This window comes from Pavona decussata, unplaced genomic scaffold (assembly GCF_977016875.1).
Source record: "Pavona decussata unplaced genomic scaffold, jaPavDecu1.1 SCAFFOLD_254, whole genome shotgun sequence".
Lineage (NCBI taxonomy): Eukaryota > Metazoa > Cnidaria > Anthozoa > Scleractinia > Agariciidae > Pavona > Pavona decussata.
This window is the reverse complement of record NW_028145657.1, coordinates 1,446,324-1,469,774: the sequence shown is the minus strand read 5'-3', so window position 1 is coordinate 1,469,774 and position 23,451 is coordinate 1,446,324. Positions and strand designations below refer to the sequence as shown.

Below are 23,451 nucleotides of genomic sequence, written 5' to 3'. Positions count from 1 at the left end.
GCAGCTTAAGCTAAAAGCGGTAATGAATCTTTGGTAAGTTTCTAAAATGTTCTCTTATTGGTCAACTTCTAAAAACATTTCTTCTTTTCTCCTGTTCGTGTAATAAATTTTTCTTTTTCTGTGCCAAACCCTTGTCTGCCATTTCACTCATCATGGATGAAGAATACGATTGTATTATACTCGGCACCGGACTAAAGGAATGCATTTTGAGCGGTTTACTGTCCGTAAACGGCAAAAAAGTGCTCCATATGGACCGAAATAATTACTATGGTGGGGAGAGCACTTCAATGCATCCTTTAGAAACACTCTTTAAAAAATTCAACGATTCCAGTTCCACAGGGAGCTTTGGTGATGGCCGTTCTTGGAATGTTGACTTGGTCCCGAAGTTTTTGATGGCACATGGTAATTTGGTAAAATTGCTTGTCCATACTAAAGTGACAAGATACTTGGAATTCAAGCAGATCGATGGAAGCTATGTGTACAAGGGTGGAAACGTCTACAAAGTTCCTGCTGACGACAAGGAAGCCCTGACTTCAAGCTTGATGGGTATTTTCGAGAAACGTAGATTTCGAAATTTCCTCATCTTTGCCACGAATTACAATTTTGACGATCCCTCAACATGGCAAGGAATTGATTCGAAGGAAACCAAAATGAGAGAAGTGTATTCGAAGTTTGGTCTGGATCAAAACACTCAAGATTTTACCGGGCATGCCATCGCTCTCTTCCTTAATGATGACTACTTGGATCAGCCTTGTGAGGAAACTCTACGACGTATCCAACTGTACTATGATTCTCTATCAAGCTATGGCACAAGCCCGTATTTGTACCCACTCTATGGGCTTGGTGAGCTGCCCCAAGCGTTTGCTAGGCTGTCAGCTGTATACGGAGGAACGTACATGTTGGACAAATGTATAGATGAGATAGTGATTGAGAATGGATCTTTCACTGGAGTTAAGTCCCAAGGTGAAGTAGCGAGAGCGAAGTTTGTGATCGCTGACCCTTCCTATTTCCCCGACAGAGTAAAAAAAGTTGGTGAGGTTGTTCGGTGCATCTGCATTCTATCGCATCCGATTGAGAAAGCCGGGAATTCAAACTCCTGTCAATTGATTATTCCACAAAATCAAGTTAATCGAAAATCTGGTAAGTCCCATACCATTATCGTCGACGTAATTTATCTTTACCTTTTTAAGTTTGCGTTCCTTTAAGCTTCCCACTATTTCATTTTAATCAAGTCTTTTTACAGAGATTCTGTTAAAAGAAGGCCATAAAAAATATCAATGAGCGATCATATTGATCAAAACATGATCAAACCAGTGTATTCGAATTGACATTTGTATGTATACTAAATAATTTCGTGTGCCGTTCATGAACTTAAAGACTTTCGGACTTAACAGATTGCCATGTAAGCTTATAAGCTTACTTGATTCCACCTTGAAATGATTTTTTGGAATCAGAAATGAAACTTTCCTAAAAAATATATTTAAAAGTGAAAATGGGTGTCTTCATGGTATTAATATTAATGAGATGCATACATACACCTGCTTAGTAAATGTAAACAGTTGTCTGCCATTGTTGTTGCTTGTTCTTTTATTCCCAGCAATGCTTGCTGGAAAACTTCACACTGTCAAATCCATTTTAGTACCTTCAAGAACTGCCACAGTAAAATCATATTAAAACTAGAAACATGTGACTCGCAAAACCTCGTGAAGCTAGGGCTGGGTGGAAAGCCCTCTTTACTTGAAGTGTGGCATCAAATGAGGAGATTAAAAGGTTTCTGAACATGGCAACTATTTTGATGAGCATGGTTTTTTTCATAGTTGCACAGGTTAGTTTGCAGTTGAAATCTACATGTATTTCTGACACGAGGAAATGTACAACAATGTAATTCAATGTACATTCATTCTTTGTTTTCCACTGTTGCCAGGCAACACCGCGGACATCTTCAACAAAATATATCTATATATATAAATATATTTTTCGCTCGAATTTGCGCGGCTTAGCTTGGCTCGGCCCAGCAAATTTATTAACGTTGCTACGCTCAGTTCGCGAGGAATTATGCAAACTTTAGTGCGTGATAGGTCGAAGAATTTTCTGATTTTAATTTGTGATTTTGGGGAGAGGGCTAAGTTATCTTACCATCAAAGATGGATGGCCTTTGTTCAAAGACCATCTTTTGCCCCTTTTCAGTTCTTATTATGGTATAAAGACTTTTAGCTCTGTTTCTTAGGCAAGTAAAATTTGCCAGTAGCCAACGGATGACTCACTATGTCTATAATTTTACCAGCTGTGAACTGTTTGTATTCTTTTTAGACATATATATTTGTTGGCTGTCCTCGACAAATGCTGTTGCTCCAAAAGGCAAGTACTTGGCTATTGTCAGTACCAAGGTGGAAACATCAACCCCTGAAACAGAGTTAAAGCCTGGTTTGGAGCTTCTTGGTAAAATTGACAAGCAGTTTTTGTGGGTGAGTGATTTGCTTGAACCAACAGATGATGGCACAGAAAGCAAGGTAAGAAATGAGTTGTGAGTTACCTTTATAATATTGTTAATAATAATAATAATAATAATAATAATAATAATAATATTAATAATAATAATAATAATAATAATAGTAATAATAATAATAATAATAATAATAATAATAATAATGGTGATCTTGCAGCACGTGTGTTTGTTGGGGACCGCCAGAATTCTGAGAAAAGTGCTAGACACATGGTATTTTAAAATGCATGACATGTTAGCAAAGGAAAGAATAGAATGTGCAGAGCATCCCAGGCCACAGGTGGTGCCTCAATACTATGCAACTCACTTCCTGCCCAAGCAGTGACTGATTAGTTAACATATTGTGATAATAATAATAAAACTTATATTGTACAACTTTCCATTAAAGACCATCAAATGCACTTTACATAATTATGTGAAAGGATAACAGAAAAAGAATAAATAATTTATAATAAAATCTCAAATTAATTATTATTTCAACTTAAGATAAATAAAATTGTAAAATTGTACCCACATTAATTAAATGCTACTTTAAAGTAATGTGTATTTAAATGTATTTGCCACTGCTACCAGATTGATAAAAAATAATATTGTCATTTGTTGAATTTTCACTTGAAATACAGCAAACATCTACTCAACTGCCCCCCTCCCCCCCCCCCCCCAATCTTTCTTTAAGCAGCCAATGCCTTCTACCAAATACAAGATTAATAACTGGAGATTCTTGATTGGCTAACAATCTGTAAATGTAATGCATGTTATAATGTAATGATATGCCTCAGTCAGTGTTACTGAGATGTAATAAAGTAGTTTCCATTGATGTGTTTCAGATCTTCATTTCCAAGTCTTACGATGCAACTACTCATTTTGAGACATGCTGTAAAGATATCATGGCCATGTATGAGAGGATTGTGGGAGAAAAGCTTGACCTGCATTCACTTTCTTACAACACTGAGGCAGAACATTGATTACTAAAAATAATAATTATAATAATGTGACTAACTAGTGGAAAGGTGCTATTAATAACAGTTAAGATATCCTAAAGATTTTAGAATGTTAAGAAATCTTTAAAAAGAAAAAAATTAAATTATTTATAGGTGAGAAATACTAAAAGATTAAAATTGAAAAACCTCATTTAAAAAGTAAGATTGTCAGTTTACATCTAGAGCTTATTTTACAACTATTCATCAGGGGTACGTCGCATATTGTCCTGATGTCTTCATCTTGTGCATGAAGAGTCAAAATCCAACACACCAGTACATTACATATAAGATTCTTTCAATTTACAGTCCTGATCAAAGCTGGACAATAAAAATTTATTTTGTGACTATTTAGTACAAAAAAATTAATATAGTTTACTTATACAGTTTAGTACAATTATATGCTATAATGTCAGTTTTGGTACCCTGTTGATAGACATATATAATAGATGTACTATAGGCATGGATGTATCATCATATATCTACATTTCAATGTTTGATGTCTTTATTATGAAAATTATGACATATTTGTCACAATGTTTATTTATTTATTTATTTATTTATTTATCTATCTATTGAAAGTTTTCTATTTATTTAACTGAGAAATATGGTATGCCTTCCAGGAAGACTGTTCTTTATTGAATTATTTATTTGGTGAGCAGTTTATCCTTCATTTGTTATTTTTATTTTAAAATAAAACATTGCTAGGCGCAGTTCTTGTTCATGTTTTGTTTAAGAGCATTCTTTCTTTGCTAAGTTTACATAGTATTACCCTGCAAGCAGAGATCCCTTTGATCTTCCTAGATCGAACACAGTATACCCAACCTTAGGGAACCGACACCAACAGATCTCAGCGCTCAACCAAAAACAAGTAGGAAAATACGCTGAAAAATCCTGATGATAAGTACAAGTCTACACAAGAGAACTGCGACAAATTATACCGGTCGACACCAAGACGTTTGTTCCGTTTGTTAGTTCTTTTCATTTCATTTTTATGTTTTATGTATGTTGCAACATAGAATATCATACTTTTCGAAGTTAAAGGAGACTTCACAAGCCATGGTCAGTTGTCAATCATCATTTCTCCTGCCTTTTTAAACTTTCAACTCTGCTTTCAAACGATAAACTTGTATATCTATGTAGGAAACGTTTTTAATCCCTTAATTACTGCCTCAAGAGAGCGTGCAGCTAAACCCGTCGCGAGAGGGTAAAGCTGGCCTCTTTCAAAATAAGTGCATGATAAACACTGCCGTAAATTCGTTGAAAAATAATTTTAGCCCCTCGTTACACGTGTATCTTATTTGATTTGGCTGGACAAGAGTTTGGAACATTTAAGGACAGTGCCTACTTTCGGATCTCAAGATACTCGGGTTTCCTGCATGTGATGTCTACTAATACAACAGGGATATTTTTGCGCGGTTTAAAACTATGCGGAGAAAGCAGAACTTAGCAAGTGTCCTTGGTATCCAAAATGAAAATTGGGGGTAACCATGCATTTTTCAGAGATAGTAAAGCTTCAATTTGGGAAAAAATGCCATGCATTGCTTTGTATTTTATTGCTTTTTAGAATTGGTTACCCCCAATTTTCTTTTTGGATTCCAATAGCCCTTGCTAATATCTGCTTTTCCCGCATAGTCAGAGACCGCGCAAAAATACTTCGGTACTCAACCGGGGCCTTCGAAAAAACCGACACTTTGAAATTTAAAGAAATGTTGTCGTTTTTGATTGGCTTACAAACTACCAAAGTCAGACTGCTTTGTTGTCAATGTGACTTGTGATTGGCTGATCAACGTTGGGTGGCCGCGGTTGAGTTCGTTGCACTGTAGTAGGCACCGGCTTTACAGCAGTCTCGTTACCAGGCTTTTTCCGATGTCCACCACTCCCGCACTCGACATGCATCATATCTTTCTCAAAGGACAAGTACGGTTTAATTTGACTTGCACATGTGTCCACCTGGTGTAAACCACAATACACTCACTTTTCTGCTGATCAACTCCCCTATTTTTGCTAATTGCATGACTTATGAGTTGGAAATTACCTTAATAGATAGGAAACACAATTCCTTTTGCTTTCAGAAGCAAAGCACGGTATTCATACACGAATCTCACTTGCGACCTTATATGAAAAACAGAAAATACAATTGCCTGCTGATATATAATCTTGTTGTACAACGGCAAAATGGACTCAAAAACTAACACAACCCTATTGTGCCCATTGAATATATAAACTCTAGCAAGCGGCCCGACTAAGAAAGAAGCGGCAACTCTTCCGGGCTTAATCTAATTTGGTATGACTCGCTCGTAATCTAATTAATACGAACAACTCCTTTCTTTGCTATAACAAACCTCTGCATGCTAAGTTTTGACTTTTTTCGATAAATAGTTTGGCATGTTTTTGAAAATGGACTTGAAACTACAGGGGAACTCATAATAAGAAAAGTGTTGTTCGCGTGTCAGGGTTGAATTAAGAAGAATTTACACACAAAAAAAAACTCGGTTATGTATGAAGAAAAATACAAATCAGTTTTCCACTTTCTCGTTTTTGTTTGAATGGGAGCATTTTTGCAGCCAGTTTATTGGGGGAAACGGATAACGACTATAACGATCCAGAAAACGGGGAGGAAAAAGCTATTTTGTGCGTCTTGTTCGTTTGGCCTTAGTGTCTTATAAAATTTTATACTTCATGATTCAGCCTCCTTTAATTTCATCATGCCATGAGTTATGATAAGGAAACCGAGATTTAGTTTAGTTTAGACTATTTTAAGGAAAATAGATCGCATGACATAGCAAAAGTAAAAAAAAATTAATAATTAAAATATAAATGACGGATTTTACTTTAAAAACAGAATTCGATGGCAACTGGCCCTGTAAAGCATTTTGAGGTCAAAAGCTCTGAAAACGTTTGAGTGCAAATGTTTCCCGTTTCATAAGACGAGCTTCGTGACGTCATCGACCAAGAAATGTTTGGTTTAATTAAGCCTCCCATTCAATCAAAATGTCAAGCGTTCGGCAATTGAGCTTAGATCTTATGATCAAGAAAAGGGGGGTCTTTAAAATCCCTACTGGGGGTTGATCACAGATAAACAGCCAAGCTTAAATTAAGTTACTTCAGATAAGAATAAAATTGAAATCTTCGAATGAGAAAGTTGCCATCCACGTCATATCTTCATATGCCATCTATTGTTTGGAGACAGTGATTAGAAATTTAATGAAAAAGGAATTACAGTTGTGAATTTATCACGGTCTGTCCTACCGTTATCTGTTTTTCTTTTCCTGTCTCGTGCCAAAATGAGCTGGCTAAAAATATCGAAATTACTTTAATAAAAACCGTCTCAACGATTTATTGAGACGATGCCATAAGAAAATTGGCGTTATGCGTGTTCGAGTGCCAGCTAAAATCACCTTTCGTACGTTTTTGTGAACCGACTAAGATTGTTTACGGTTAAGTCATAACTGCTCTCAAAGTATTGGCTTATCTTTTGCCGTAATTGTTTTCTTTTTCTTTCTCTTTGTTTTACAGATCGAGTACAATAAAAATTCAGTTAAAAGCTTTCAAAATCCCATGAATGACCATGCATAGTTCGTTTTCTTTCTAAATAATAGAGACTTTTAGTCTATACATATAATCATCAATCCTGCAATGTGCCACTCCGAATCATGAAATTTTTAAAACCAATTAAATTTAAATTTCATGAAAAGTTAATTTAATTTATATAGATTAATGGGACTTCAAATGGAAAAATAGAGGCTTCACTAAAATAACATACGCTTACAATTTAACTGAGGCAGTTTTTAGATGTGAGAAAGTGGTAGATAAGAGATATTGACAGAACTTATTTACCCCATATAGGCGGTAATAAATTAAACGATGTCAATTATGCTACATGCAGCGGTCAATAGTTTGTTTTGCCTGCGAGTAACAACATTTCTGTCGTAAATTAACATAAGAGATGAAAATAAATATTAACGTAATTCTGTAAATGCCAAGGAACGAATCACATGACCAACAGTTACAATCGTCCTTGGGGCCTGTATTACTTGTTAAATACAAGACACACCAAACTGCCACCATGTCTTCATTGCAAGTGCTATTTCTTGGTCTTTGTTTGCCGATATTTTACGCCCAAGGGCAGCAGATTTTGAAAATTGGTAAGTGACTCGGCATCAATTGCTATTTTACATTTCAAACCGGGAAAGTAAAACGGGAAGACGTTTGGCCGTCTTGCTAGACAAAATGGATACAAGAATGTGTTTTTATTTGCAGGCGCCATCTTCTCAGAAAACAACACAGGGCTAGATGAAAGAGTGTTCAGGTTTGCAGTCCGCTCGATCAGCAAGGATAACTTTCTCTCCAACGTAACTCTTCGCCCTGTTGTGAAATTCGCGGCATTAGAGAATTCATTTGAGAACATTTACAGAGGTAAGTTGAAGAAGCCAGGGTTTTTTTCTGTGAGAAAATGAAGCTTAAGGTTTTCTTGGTTGTTGCAAGAGTTATGTAATATGTAAAGATTCGTGAAAGTCTTATTATTTTTTTATCTCATTCAAAGTTATTAGTCTTCAGTAGGAGGCGGATTACAAGAGACAAGCGAACCGGTCCTGCTTTTTTTAGGGACTATATATTTTTCACTGTTTTTCGGAGTAACAATTACCCACCAGAAAATCGATATTTCCCCTCATACATAAATTAGAGCAGTATAGCAGATTGCAAAGCGACACAAACGTAAAATAAGCTGGACCGCAATAAGTGATGGAATAATGCCATGACTTCCGAAGAAATTCTGCCCACTTCGTCCTCCTGGCCTGCAACCTTAAGGACTGAAACCATGGAAACCTAGCCCACCGTAATTTGCCGCAACCTGACGTTTTCTTTGTTGCTTTTTCCAAGCAACGATATATAATATAAAGTATTTCCCTTATTGCGTTAAAATATACCGATTTATTCGAATGGCACCACAGTAGCTTATAACAGGATGATATCTTGATTTAAGTTTCAAATATTTGATACATATAGAAGATCTAGTTTTGGCCGTGATAACTTCACGCCAAACAGAAACGACAGCTTGGTGTACCGCGCGTTTCAGTCAGGTAAAAAACAAAGCTGACATTTATGTCACATTCGTATTGTTTGTGGCTCGACTGTCCTGATTATTTACACTTCGGATAAAATAATATAAATGTTTTAATTTATCATGGTTTTAATTTATGGCAAAGCTGGTGGTAAGAAATAAGATGTCAATATTTTATGCAAAACAAGTCACAATAACAATGCAAGAACATCAGGAACGAAACGCCCCAAAAGAAAAAGCACTGTTAATGATTAAGATTCCTGTGGCAAACTGCTGGTATAGCGAAATTGACATGATGTTATGAATGAGACCAGATGTACTGTATCTACTAACTTCCCAAACAAACAACGGAAGATCGGTGCAAAAAAGAAGACAGTACAAATTGCCTAACGTTTCCAAGCATCCCATTGACCGTGTACGATAGAATTCGTGAAACTGTGAAACGTACAGTAAACTGCGTCGAGTTTCGATTCAACTTGAGTCGCTCAATACCTAATAATACAGAGGAGCTCCCTTTGGAGGCTAAAAATAAACAAAAACTTGGCTAGTGGTCAAGCAATATGAAAAATGAAATATGGTTTGACAGGCCTGCACAAACAACTGGTCGGCGTCACCCACATGTCGTTAGCCAATCCTAAAAGGTCTTTATCATGTTGTCCCCACGCACTGTATATGTAATTCAAACATTCATTACCTTTTTATTAATATCCAAGCAAAAGGCGCCAAAATTTACGATTTTTTCTAAAATCAATCTAACAACAAATTAGGGGATTAGTTATTTCTAAAGAAACTTTGGTGCTACGTCGGTCGGGGAGTGGATTTGAATTTTTTGGATTGTTTTTATTTTTACCGCCTCGCCTTTGTTGGAGGCTTTGACAACAATGTCTTTACGTTTCCAAAGGCTTTTTAAGCTGTCCAGTGTGGTGCATGACTGAAGGCAAAGACCAGGTTTAAGAGAACCTCCTTGATAAAAGTGTGCGCCGTACTTGTTAAGACTCAACGATATCACCGGCTGTCCCTTATCTAGACCAGGTTTTTTTTGGACCGTAACTATGACAATAAAGCTTGAAGGATAGATAAAACGTGCAGAGATGTTTCCTTTGAGGTCTGCAACATGAGGTTATGACGTCATATGACGTGGTAATTACGTCATGATTGCCAAATGGAGGCCACCTTCTGGCTTGGATCCGCCATCTTGGATGTCTGGATTCTCCAGAACTTCAGAAAAGTAATCAAAACCAATAAGGGACACAAACATTACCTCAAAACATAAAAGTTACGATAAAAAAGTAAATTTTCGTCATTTTAAAAATGGATTTTCAATTGTGTGATAAAACTGCATGTCAAAAATTAGTTACCATGGTAACATGAAAGTCAATTTTTTTCCAGATAAATTTACAGAAAAGTCCTGAAGTTTCATGCCGTTTACGCAAATTTTAAAAAAGTTATTCAGGGTCAAAGTCGCTGCGGGGAGAATCTCCCACCCCCCCCCCCCCCGGTCTAGATAGGGTAAATACGATTGACACTGGAGCTGTTCCCTAGTCAACTTCAACTTCAACTTTAATAGGCGTTTTTTTTTAAAAATTACATTTACAATTTCTTGGCGCCGCAGGTAGCATAGCTAATCTAGGCAAGCCAGGATGACAAAAAGAAAGAATAAATTTATTTGCTAATTAACGGAAGGCAGACTGATCTATAATATCAAAGATACAAGAATAAGGAAAGGTGTTTGGAGGACTAAAATAATGAAGAACTTTTTTGAGCTTCTTTAAAGGCAACGCTGGAGAAAAGACAAGAAAAAACACGAAATAGGGTAGGAAGGAAAGGAATCACAAAACGGTAGTATACAACTATGTCAGTTGTGATTTGAATTTTGTTATTAGAGTTTCAAAATCGTCATACAAGTCTTCAGATTCTAGGATGTTAAATAGTACAATTTTGATTTTCTTTTTGAATAGCGAGTTTGGTAATACCCGGAGCTTTGTTGGTAGCTCATTCCACAGCTTCACACCGGCTCTAGAGAAAGATTGTCTTTTTATCTCCAGCCTTGATCATTGTATATAAAATTATCAGATACAGAGGATCGTGTATTAAAGGAATGTACTTTCTTTATGGGGAGAAATGAATCTTTAAGGTTTAGAGGGACACAATCATTATTAACGTCGTGCATCGTTTCTACATCTACATCTACATCTACATCTACATTTATTAAGTTGATAAAATCTTGTAAGACATCACATCAACTGTAATAAAAGCTAAAATAAAATATACATATATATACTCATATATGTACATATGTATAAGTTGAATAAAAGTAAATATGTCAAATAACAAAAAAAATAGATAATAATTGAAAATTATAATTTACTATAAATTACTTCACTTATTTCACGTGCTTTCCTAAATTTAACTTAAAATCAGATAATGACTTGCAATTTACTAAGTCAGCGGGCAGTGAGTTCCACTCGGTTATTGGTCTAGGAAAAAAGGAAAACTTAAAGACGTCCTTCGAAACTTTTGGCATTCTGGTTGGTTTGGCTCAGCCAACAGTTTATAATATAGACAATTCAGACGTAAGATTTTCGCGTTTAGGAAAAACGGGATATATAGACGAGACGGGATATATATAGACTAGTTCCTCTCAATACGTATTTCAATCTTGTCTTTTAGCTAATCAGCTCATCTCTGAGGGAGTCATAGCAATTATTGGCCCAAAGACGTCCACCGCTGTGAAAGCTATGTATCCGGTGTGTTCCAAGTTTCACATTCCTCTAATAAGTGCCAGTGCCACGGATCCTGAGTTTTTTTACAAATTTCAAATTCGATACAAGTATTTACTACGGATGTCTCCTACTGACACCAGTATGGGTTTTGCCATGATGAACTTGATTGAAAGTTTTAAGTGGAAACGGATGGGAATCTTAACCTCAGCTACAGATAATGGTAAGAACAGCTACAGATAATTGTAAAAACACCAAACAGCGTGTGTCTTAACTACACTTCACTCCAAAACTGTTCACTTTTTCTAGTCCATTTTTCCTTACTTTTCAGAAATGAATTCTTTGTTGGCTTTTAAAGAACTTGCGATTCAAAAAAACTGGGAAATACTTGCCACTGAACACTTTCCTGTCACTGCTGGCGATAATGAAGTGAACGCCACTGATGAGCTGTTGAACCTTAGGGAAAAAGGTGCACGTGTTATACTGTTGAGTTGTGAAGCTGTTTATGTACCACAAGTGTTAGAACAAGCTGAAAAGCTGGATATGATTAACGATTGGGTTTGGATTCTTACTGATGGAGCCATAGCTAAGGTTAGTTGGTTATTTGCACATTCTTCAAACACTGAAGGCACAAGGGTTGAATCAACAACTTAAGTTTACCACAACAGAACGTGCCGTTTCCTTAGCGTTTTCAGCCTGTTATGCTTAGAGCACTTCACAGGGAAGGACCTCAACAGCTGGAGAAGATGATGTGTAGTGGACTTTTGAACTGTTTAACAATGCGAACACTCTCCTTGTCCAAAGACGCAACTTTTTTCCATAGTTTTAGAAAATTGTAGGGAGGGGTTCAGGGCGAAAATTTAAGGTGGGTTTGAACCCCTCGGTAAAATTTTTTAAACCTTTCAAAAAGTTTCATTTGGTATGCTCATTAGAATTCGATAGTAAAAATGGTGGTCACTGATCTCGTTTTCGAGTTATAATCACTGAAAGTTAAATGTGGGGATGTTTTTAACAGGATATATTGTTCCTATGGTAACCTATAAAGTGAAGAAAACAACCGTAACTTCTAAGTGTTAGAAATCGGTGGGAGCCACCTTAAAATTGCGAGGTATCCAAAATTATCAATCGTTCTCAGGTCTCTCTCATCCTGTGACGCTAACATAGTCATATGAGCAGCAGTCTACATTCAGTTGAAAATGTGCCTGGAAGCTTTAACCTCCATTCGCCATCTAATAAAACATACAGACTATTAAAGTTTGGTCTTTATACCAAGCTGAAAACAAACTGATTACATTTATAATACTGACACGGACAGACTGCCAAACAGAAAGAACAAATACTTGACAGGTTTGCTCAATAACCGTTGGACAACTAACTTAGAACGTAACTTTGCTACGAAAGAGAAATCAATGACACTATATTCATCGTATTATTATTTTTTTTTTTGTCCGGCAAAGAATGGATAGCTTTCAGCTAGACTAATTTTAGTAATAATAAAACTAAGGACAAAATAAGTGAAATTTTTCAGCAAAACAAGGGAATTGTTTACAAAGAAGGACTTATTGGTGTGCGCATGCCTGTGGTTGGACATGGCGAACTATATGACCGAGTATCAGAAGAATGGAGGAAAACTGGGGAAAGTGAATCAATTAATGTAAGTTGCCAAGAGAACTGAACCACTCAACGTAAGTGAAAAGGGAGCCGATTCAGTTAATGTAAGGGAACCCAACCAATCAATGTAAGCCAAAACTTCAGGGGAAAGGTCTCTTAGCAACCGGGCAGAGGCCCCAGTTAGTTTCACATGTCTCTTTTAAAACACGTTTAAAGTAGGAAGTATTGAAAGTTTATTCACCCAATCACGAACACCACATTAAAAGCAATGGTACGAGTGTTAAAAGGAATGAAACAATTATATGAAATGACAGTCACAACAGCATAGTAATTGTCAGCTAGCGAGTTATACAAAAAATATGGTAACATCTTTGCTTGTTGGAAAAATAAACGAAAGTCTTCTTGGACTCCTACCCAGCCACTTTTCACTTTCTCTCTTGTGAAAAAGCCAATGACATATACTTATGACACACCTTGAAGGTTTTGGTCACATGACAGCAAAACTTCCTTATTTGGTCCTTCACGTGACGGAACGGTTTGAATCCTAAACATTAAGTTAAACGTTTGATCTTCCCCGTCACCAAGTGTGGCCATGTGATCTAAAGACCACCCAAGGCAAATACTATAGAAAACGTTTCTTGTATTCTCAGTGGTTGTTCTGCAATTATTTCATTCTTCAATTTCAGGCCCGAGCTGGAAGAATTTATGATGCTGTGCTAACTATTACTAAGGCTATTGGACAAGTACTGGCTCAGAATAAATCGCTTACAATGCCCTCTGTCACAAATGGATTATGTTCGTCACACAAACAAGATGTTAAGCCTTGGGTTGATGGACAAACGCTTTTGGGTGAAATGAAAAAAGGAAGTAGCTCTCTCTTTTGGGTATTTCTGTTTGATGAGGGTTAACGAAGTTTATTTAACTACCAATGACTACTTGAATAACGATAAGATATTGACAAACTCAGGCTTACTAAGTGTGGCCTTCAGTACGATTAAGATGGAAAACGTGTAATAGTAAAAGGCTGCAACTACAGTATGTCGTTGCATGGTGAAAAAATTAAAGTTCTCAACTCTGACAGAGACCATGTTCCTCAATATAATTACGGGCTGTCCCAAGAAACACTAGGTTCTCATTGCAACACTTTCATCCTTGCTTTGATTCCGAGTTGTTCCAAAAATTATTATGATTGTTATTGGCTCATATGTGAATGCTATCCAAACTGCCCTGAATAACGTTGGTAGCAGTTTTTCCTATAACTGTTTTATGCATTCTAAAAATACTAAAATACAGCATAATAATAATAATAATAATAATAATAATAATAATAATAATAATAATAATAATAATAATAATAATAATAATAATAATAATAATAATAACTTTATTATTGTGTCACAAAAGGAATGTAGCTGAGAGGAGAAGTCCCCTCTACTAATAGTGGACACCTAACTAAATAGCCTATTTTAACTCTAGCTAAAAAAAAAAAAAAGAACTACAATATATTGAAATTTACATCGTAAACCATATTAAAATATTAAAAATTTCATACATAAATTGTAATACTCATGGAAACGACAGTAATTCTCGGCATAGGTTGCAGCCTCGTCAGTTACTATCATTTGCAGCTAGGTCAGTAAGGTCCTGATTACGTACGACTCTTTTAAATTGCTTCAGAGAGGGTTGATATCTAATTCTAGGAGTGAGATCATTCCACAGTTTAGGTCCTAGGTAACGAAGTGAGTGGTTTCCATGTCACCGAAGAGAATCGAGGTTGAACAAATTCTCGTTTAATTATAAATACGAGCCACTGTCTAATTGGAAAAGATTACAAAGTCTCTATTAGTTTTCTTATTCACTTTAGGTTAAGACCCAGGGAATCATGAGCGATATCAAATTTGGCGTGACAGGATCACCAAGAGAGACCGTATATGATGTGGTTAATTATCAATCGGATGAAGGATGGGTCAAGGTAATAAAAGATAATTAATGAAGTAATCAATGGCAAGGTAAATAAAAAGATGATTTGAGGTAGTGAGAGATACAACATGGTTTATTACATAATTAATGACAATTAATTATGATCATCAGCACAGAGACAAGAAAGTATGTAATGTGATGAGTTTTATAGATTACAAGTTCATCATTCAAACGTAGCGCATGCGCAAAAAAGGAGACAAATGAACTCTAGGGGTGTTCACATTATAAAGTGCATTTTCTCTAGCCTGAATTGAGGTGCCCGTAGCTTAGCTTATTACAATTAAATTTTAAACCCTGTCAATGACAGGCACCATCTCATATCACTTTGAGTTTATAGACAATGTTGTTCATTCTAAATGTAGGTGGGAGAATTTAACGATAAACGTAAGCCTGCTCTGAAGATGACCAAAAAAAGACCAATCATCTGGCTTGGTGGCACAATGGACACACCCAAACTGGCAAGTCTTGAGCTCAAGTACATGAAGATCAATGTACTTATAGCGCTGGTGAGTATCATGAAATACTCAACTAAGCAACAGCAAACTTCTATACTTTTTTTTTTACCTCATCGTGTGCAATGCATATGTGCGATAACGCCAAATTCAAATGGTGTTTAAGCAGCCAATGAAATATTCGAGCGCAGGAACTCAGTCGTTCTTGCATAATATCCGGCTGGCTATACCTGCAGTGATATCATACGTAATCTGACACACCTGGACTCAACCTGGACAACTGTCCCATTCTCAAAGTTAAACTCGATTTTTTAAAACAGAAACAAGCCGTTCCCATGTACGTCGAGGCATAGTTTGGACACAGGTTAAACTTCATTAAAATATTGTGGCGTATTAATACTTCCAAAGCAATTAACTTGATATCTACGACATTCCCTAAATTAAAGAACTCGAATAGTATTAACGTTTTTTGATATTGTCACGTCTGACTCAGCCAATGTTTGTTTCGTATCTTATTTACCATAACCGGCAGTTCATATAAGAAAACTTAACACTATGTGAGCCAACAAAGGTACCATCAAAAAAAAAGAAAAACCGCATTGCGTTTTGTGTGAATTGCAGAGTCCCCCGTTTGTCATGAAAAAAGAGAATTCTACCGACTCACCCGATGGCGTCTCTTACGAAGGCTTCTGTATTGACCTATTAAATGCACTGCAAGGAAAGCTTAAGTTTGAATATGAACTGAAACTCAGAGATGAATTTGGAGAGAGGCAAGTCGATGGCTCATGGAGTGGAATGATCGGAGAACTGGCGAAGAAGGTAAACCCTGCCATTGGCCGTATGGAACAATGCATATTTACATTGCTAATACAGGCAATTAAATTGCTTATATCGGCCATTACACTGCTACTATCAGTATTTATGGCCGGTATCAGCCACTATGTTGTCGGTGTCTGCCAATATCATTTCACTGCATTGACAGCATCGGCTTTACTTAAAAATTATCGGTCATTTATTTATATTGATGGTAAGATACTTAACACAGTTGTCTTTGATAGACTAAACCATTACAACCCAACAATTGTATCACTAAGAATCTTAGTTCACCTCAGCAGTATTAGTAAACTATTAAAAAAAGGAATTGTGACACCACGTTTGCGCCCTATCCGGAAATATATCCCGAGCAAGCCATCATAAGTTTCAAGTTTATTTTTTGCCACGATAAAAAGAAATACAAGATAGTAATAAAATAAAGGTGGCGAAGAAGCCCATGAGAAACCACAAGGCTTTTAAATAATGAGCTCCCTCTACAAACGCCTTCATTCATCAGCTTTAGTTACTCCCTGACCATCAACCGAAACAGCGGTGCTTCCCGATCCCTGATTCGGTTATAAGAGACTACAATAAAAAGATAAAATGAATTTTAAGTCTGTTATTGGTACGATAGCTTAATTGTTGTTTATTTTATATAGAAAGCGACGCTAGCTGTCTCTACATTAACAATCAGCCCTGAACGAGAAAAAGCCGTAGATTTTACACAGCCTTACTTCAGCCTTGGCTTCAAAATCATTATGAAGAAAACGGATACAGAGAAGAGAGTAAATACTTGGGGCTTCCTTGATCCTTTTGAGAAAACCCTTTGGATCGCTATTATCAGTTCTTCAGTTATTGTTGGTATTGTAGTGTGGGTGTACGACCATTTGAGCCCGTATGGTTATTATGGAAGAGTTATGCAATCGGCAGAGGTAACAAGTGAAGAAGCGCACGCAAAATCTACATTGTCTTTCTTTAATTCTTGCTGGGCAGCGGCTACTTCCTATCTCGAGCAGGGGCCGGATGGACTACATCCTATATCTCACTCTGGTAGAGCGACAACATTAGCTTGGTATGTTCACTTGCAATACTGTATATAAATACCGTACTGTTAAATCAAATAAAAGGTGGGGCCCCTGGTTGCCAACTCGGTATCTTAAGAGGTGTGGAAACCTTTTGAAGGTGAGCGTTAAATCGTGGCGGGGAATTAAATTTCGGTGGTTAATTTTGGAATTGCGAATTAAAAGCCACGTTCATCATCATCATCATCATCATCATCATCATCGTCATCATCACCGACATATTTACTTCGATTTTGTGATGTTAGGGTAACTTACGCCAAATAAATGAAAAGGAAAAAGTAATATAAACATAAATTACATAGTTAATTATACCAAAAGCTAACTGGTATTGACGGATAACATGCATCAGAACTAGATTACAAATCCCTTCACATTACCCTTCAAAATGCAAAATTTTGGATAAAAATTATACTAACTGTTCTACAGATACATTACAGTATCCCAAATTTATTTAGAACGCTTTTCAATTTGGAGCCGTAAAACCAAAACCATGTCAAAATAATCACTGTAGCCGATAACAATAGACACAAACAGAGCAATGAGCCAATCAGAATTTCGGAGCTAAAACCAAAGGCGGGAAAAAGTGTCCGAGCAAGTTACAGATGATTTTAGGTTTGCTTCTCATTGGTTGAGAAAGTGGTGCGATTTTTTTAACCAATTACAGAACGTAGTAGAGAAATAGCAAGCGCTCAATTGTAAACTGCTTTAACCATATCAAGTTTACTTACTTCAGTTCCAAGGAAAAATATTTAATCGTCTCCCTTGTTACAATGTATTTTCTACTGGGATGTTTTTATTTATGCGCCCTGTTTTTAAAACGCTTGTGGCATTAATTCATTTTTCGGCGTCAACCGGGTAAGCGTTTTAGGAGGCGTTAACGCAAGTGGGTCGTTTGAATGAGAGGCCACGATCGTTCAGACTGAAACATGGTGGTTGATTTTCATAATGACACGCGTTTCATATGTGCTATATTGTCTATGGGGTGTTAAAACATATCACTTTTTAATATTAGTGGAATAATAAAAAAGACAAAAAAATTGAAAAAAAGAACATACGCTAAAAAATGTTTCTCTAAGTAACTCGAGAACGTGCCATTTTGAGGGAAGAGAATTAGGCGCACTGACTCAGCTAACATTTGTTTTACCTCTTTTCTGTTTCACTAGGTGGTTTGCCATCTTAATATTTGGTGCCACTTACACCGCAAACTTGGCTGCGTTTTTGACGATTAACAAATACGATCATCCAATCAAAACAGTCGAGGATCTGGCCAATCAGAACAAGATAAAATTTGGAACTGCACCTGGTCAGCTTGCTAGGATGCTAGAGTAAGACATTGGCGCTTGCCATATTTATATCCCTAAGAAAACATATCATTACGTATAAAAAATAGCGACATAAACAGAAAGTAATATGCGAGTGATTGTCAGTAAAGCGTGGTATTTATATTCAGTCGTAAGCTATCGGTCTTCCAAACGTTGAATTCTCGGTAAACTATTGACTACTGACGTTAATATATAAGCCTTACTTATTCTATCCCTGACCTACTCGTGTAGCTGTATGTTGTTCGTAATTCTAAATCCAACCTTTTTCCTTTTGCCTTCGCTTACCAATCTGATAAGATTTGAATACAGAGTATAATATTAATTTTAAAATGTTTTTAAAATACTACTGACTTTATTATCGCTAATATCATTAAGGTGAATGCGTGAAACAATTGTTGCAATGATCACAGCAGAATAATATGTTTATTGTTTCTTAAGATCTGCCTCGCTCCCAGTCTATGAGAAGCTATGGAGTTCTATCGTAATGGAACCGAATGCTACTTTTGCTATTGAAAAAGTGCGAAACACGGAAAATTACGCTTTCCTTTGGGACTCCGCTGTACTGGAATATGAAGTCCAACGTGAGCCGTGCAACACTCTAACTCTTATTGAAAGGTCAGTTCGCACCTAAATCCACCTGAAAAGTACCGGTGGGCATTTTATAGGTCACTTCGCACCCAAATCCACCTGAAAAGTAGCCGTGGGTATTTTTTATGTTGAATAGGTGCCGAACGACTTGTAAAACTCACTTTTAACGTTCAGTTTATTGTTTTGCCATAAATTGTACAATAAAAAAATTATTTTTTAAACGCTAATGGCGAGGGAGCTTAAGGGAAGCCACCGTGCTCATAAGGAATGGGCTCCCTCAGTTAAGTAATTAGAACAAAGTATACATGTGGCCAAAATCAATGGAAGAACTACAGTAAATCTTAAAATATATTACATAGTCATATTAATCATAGTTAGTCTAAAAAAAAGCGAAAATGAAGGTGAAAAGCAGAGGTAAATAAATAAATAAATAAATAAATAAATAAATATACAAATGAATATTTATACAAATGATTGACGAGTGTAAATGAAATGCAGTTATATCTGATGGAAGAGTTAGCGGTAGTCCAGTCCAGCATTCACGTCATTCCTCCTCGATCAGTGCTTTATTTTAGGCTGTGTCACCGAAAATTAAAAGTGTTTGATTAAACAATATAAGATGAACTTCTCTCAGCAACGCCAAAAGATTTCAGTGTTCGAAGCGATGGAGAAAAAGAGACGGTTTCTCTGAGCAAATAGTCTCAGAATATTAAACTAATTATGGACGGCAGAAATCCTTTGAAATAATTTTCGCTTTTCAATGACGATACATGGTTTTGTCTTTTAGACCATTTGGCAACATTAATTATGGATTTGCTCTGCCTCGCAACTCATCGTACACTCACGAGTTTAGCGTGGCCATGCTGGAACTGCAGCAAGAAGGGTTCCTAGGGCGCATGACTGAGAAATGGTTTAAAAGCGGTAGCGTGTGTAGCGCTGAGACCCAGGCCTCCCAGGAAGCAGCCGCGGAAGGCGGTGATCAGTTGCAGTTCAGTGACATGGCTGGAGTGTTCATCACGCTCGCTGTGGGTGTGGCTGCTGCGATGACCGTCCTGTGCATAGAATTAATTTATGCATCTTACAGAGACACCAAGTGTAAAGATACTGAGGTGGGTTGCCTGTTTTCATCATTATCATCATCATCATCATTATCATCATCATATCTTTATTTATCCTCGGATTTACAGAGTAGCTTAATGCAGCTAATATCTCCGAGCACCCACCCAACCATGAGGGTATACACACAAAGACCAGACCACAACACCGGAAACTACGTCCCCTACTCTTTGCGAACAGTGAGTAGGTTTTTTAACGTCCCACAGAGTTATTTACAAACAAGGGTTGTGAGACGGGGCCTACGGTTTATCGTCCTTATCCGAGAAGACTAGAAAGTCTAACCATTTGCAGATGTCAGAGCAAAGGCAGCACTTTGTCCTCAGTTATTTAAAGACCCTGAGTGGTGGTCCGGCCGGGGTTTGAACCCAAGACCTCCCGCACGGTAGTCCGGTACGCTACCAACTGAGCCAACCGGTCGGCGGTTTTAAGCTCTCTTTCTGGTCATCTTTTGAGACTGGGAAATCTTTCTTCATTTTCCTCCTCTTTTTTGAAGTGTTTGAAATACTTTTACCTCCCTAAATGTAATTAATCGAGTTGATGTATTTTAGCTATTTGTTTAGTTTCTTTATAGTTAAGCATTTTCTATATGAGCCTCATCTATGGAGATTGGGCGACCTCTCCCATGCTATCGACGTAAAATAGACTTACTTGCTTGCTTAGCTGCCTTGTCTTTGCATTGATATGGCTAAAAAAAAGTACTTTTTATGCGTCTGGGGCTAGTGTAACATTTAGTCATTTAGTCATTTATCGTTCTAGGCACCAAGAACAATATGCGAGGCTTTGTGCAAAAGATTGCACCACACGAGAAAAAGGAGTTGTCGAGATCTTTGTAAAGGAGAAGTACTTGGGAATGGTGACAACCATTCGGGAGAGCAGTTCGACTTGGGCTACACTGACTATGGTCAGCGGCGTGCTCCACTGCTCAGTCTGTCAGATGCTCAGAAGATTTAATATAACAAGTGAAGACTGAAGTGCCCTCAAGAGCTGGATAAAACACTAATGTGAAAAAAAATGATTGAGTAGTGTTATTAGTATAATTAATGACAAAATACAGGTATAACATAGAGGGCAAAAATACTTAACGGTGATTGGTCGAGACAGAGGGCGTTTCGTCTTCCTTTTACTGAAGGCAAAATTGCTTACTCCTGATTGGTAGAGCACGCCGTTTGTGCATTTAGTTAGTTTCTTCATTTTGTGTGCAACAACAACAACAACGACTTCTTTGGAGCTTGACTTTAAAGCCGGTTTGTTTGTTCAAAAAATACAATGAAATCAAGTGCTAAGGCTATAAAGAAACTTCCTAAAGGACAATTTTCGCGTCTTACAAGAAATAGCAAAAGATTATTGTTTTTTTGTTTTTGTTTTTGTTTTTTTGTCAAAAACTTAAAGTTTCGATCGACTAGAGACCACTAGACGCCCAGCGAATTCGCTTGGTTGAAAAGCTGAAATCATTCATGACGACCAAGCACTTTCACCTCGCTATGAATTCTTCCAACGAAAGAGTACCCTTTCAGAATGGGAGGAAGGAGCAGGTCAAATTCAATGGCAGAGCTTTCTCTGAAAGTTCCTTCTTTGGACCCACCGTTTGCTATGTGTGTTCGTGTAATTTTCAAACAGCGCAGGTTAATCATTTGATGCGGCCAACATTTGTTTATCGTTAGTATTTTTCTCTAGAAATTTGAATTAATTTCAGTCTTGTTTTGTACGCAAAGAAAAGGGTAAACTTTGTTTGTTTTGCTTACGGGTGAGTGCTTTACTCCAGCGCTGACTGTCTCAGTGAAGTGCCTCGACGGTTTTAAGAAGATTTTGCCCTCTGTGTTTCAACACGTAATCGCAATGAGTCCTCGTGGAATTAAGAGTTCCCACTTGTATTTTTAAAGTTATTGCAAATTGCCCACGTCGTGCAATTCGCAAAAACTTTGAAAATACGTATCAAAATTAATTCTTAATTTTTTCGAGGACTCACTGGATTACATATACTTATCGAGAGAATATATTACTGATTTACATTCTACGGTAATTATCAACTATATGTACGACGAGTATGCAATCCCAGCTAAATAAATTGCTTGAAAAGATTGTTCTTTTGACTTTGTGATTAGCTAACAGTAAAATGTAATCGCTTAACACGTTTTAGATAAGATATTAAGCAGCCTATGTAAATATATATTCTTAAGCTAGCCTGAGGTCCGAATTGGGAAATGTTGGTCGGGTTTTTTTTTTTTTGCAAGTTTCGGCGAGGTCCACAAACTTGCAAAAAAAGGACGAGACCAATATTTTCCCAATACGGTCCGAACAAGCTAGTTCAATAAGATGTTCAGTATTATATAGACTTTACCGCTTGTTGCTTTCTAGTCCGCCTGAATTTTGTTTATGTTCAAGCAGTGCGAGAAAAAGTGCAAGAAAGTAAAACTCTGTCAAACATGACGATGGAAACGGTTTCTTATTCTCATTTTTGCTTTGTTTTTGTCAAAATTTAGACACTGCTCCTTTTAAACGTATGTTGACATGCAAGCGATCCATCTTTAGTGGTCCATAAAGGCCAAAAACTCGGACCACTCAGGGAGCCAATCAGAATGCTTAATTTCAGTGCGGACCAGTTAAGCTACGTAATAAAGATGATTATGGTATTAGCTATTTATTAAACCGTAACCCTGAAATACGTAAAATCAATTTAAAAGTAGCGATACTAAATTAGTTTATTTCCTTATTTTAATTTAATAAGCATATATTCAGCATGTTGACCGCGCCTCTGTATCAGTGTTGGTCGTAATGTAGACATTAGCAGTAGATAGGCAGATATTGTCAGGGTACAGCCGATGGCCGGCTCTTAAATAAAAGAAATATTATCAAAGTCGGATTGCAGTTGCTTCTCGGTGTCGAAATCTATTGTCTTCATTTAGAGATACATGACCTAAGATTATTTCACCAGACAAACTGACGAGTGACTGTGGCATATTTTCCAATCTATTTGCTTGATTGATCACTTCTTTTCTGATACTAGGCCCCCTTATTCCACTGGGAAAGAATCCGTTTCGCGTCGCGCTAGCTACCGGTACAGAAATTGACCATGTTTACGTTTGGGACTGATTGCAAAGGGCTGTATTCTATTAGATAACTGAAAAAAAAAAAAAAACTAAAAATAAATAAATAGAAAACGACGACAACTATGATGACAACAACAAAATAATTTTGGCTGTGTTTACATGTAATACTTCTAGG

The 23,451-nt window shown here is 36.8% G+C and overlaps 2 protein-coding genes across 2 annotated transcripts; both read left to right on the top strand.

Moving 5' to 3' along the window:
* Nucleotides 1-25: 25 nt before the first annotated feature.
* On the top strand, nucleotides 26-4,618 carry LOC146456488 (rab GDP dissociation inhibitor beta-like). Its single transcript, XM_085093114.1, has 3 exons — nucleotides 26-1,140; nucleotides 2,311-2,510; nucleotides 3,331-4,618. The coding sequence occupies exons 1-3, from the start codon at nucleotides 153-155 to the stop codon at nucleotides 3,466-3,468; spliced, it is 1,326 nt and encodes a 441-aa protein (XP_084949240.1). The 5' UTR covers nucleotides 26-152; the 3' UTR covers nucleotides 3,469-4,618.
* A 2,841-nt stretch (nucleotides 4,619-7,459) lies between these two features.
* Nucleotides 7,460-23,086, top strand: LOC146456487 (glutamate receptor 2-like). Its single transcript, XM_085093112.1, has 14 exons — nucleotides 7,460-7,628; nucleotides 7,744-7,899; nucleotides 11,216-11,488; nucleotides 11,597-11,856; nucleotides 12,794-12,919; nucleotides 13,563-13,740; nucleotides 14,742-14,848; nucleotides 15,219-15,362; nucleotides 15,930-16,127; nucleotides 16,781-17,193; nucleotides 18,367-18,528; nucleotides 18,964-19,140; nucleotides 19,901-20,222; nucleotides 20,986-23,086. Exons 1-14 carry the CDS (start codon nucleotides 7,460-7,462, stop codon nucleotides 21,178-21,180), a joined length of 2,880 nt encoding a protein of 959 aa, XP_084949238.1. The 3' UTR covers nucleotides 21,181-23,086.
* The last annotated feature ends 365 nt before the right edge of the window (nucleotides 23,087-23,451 follow it).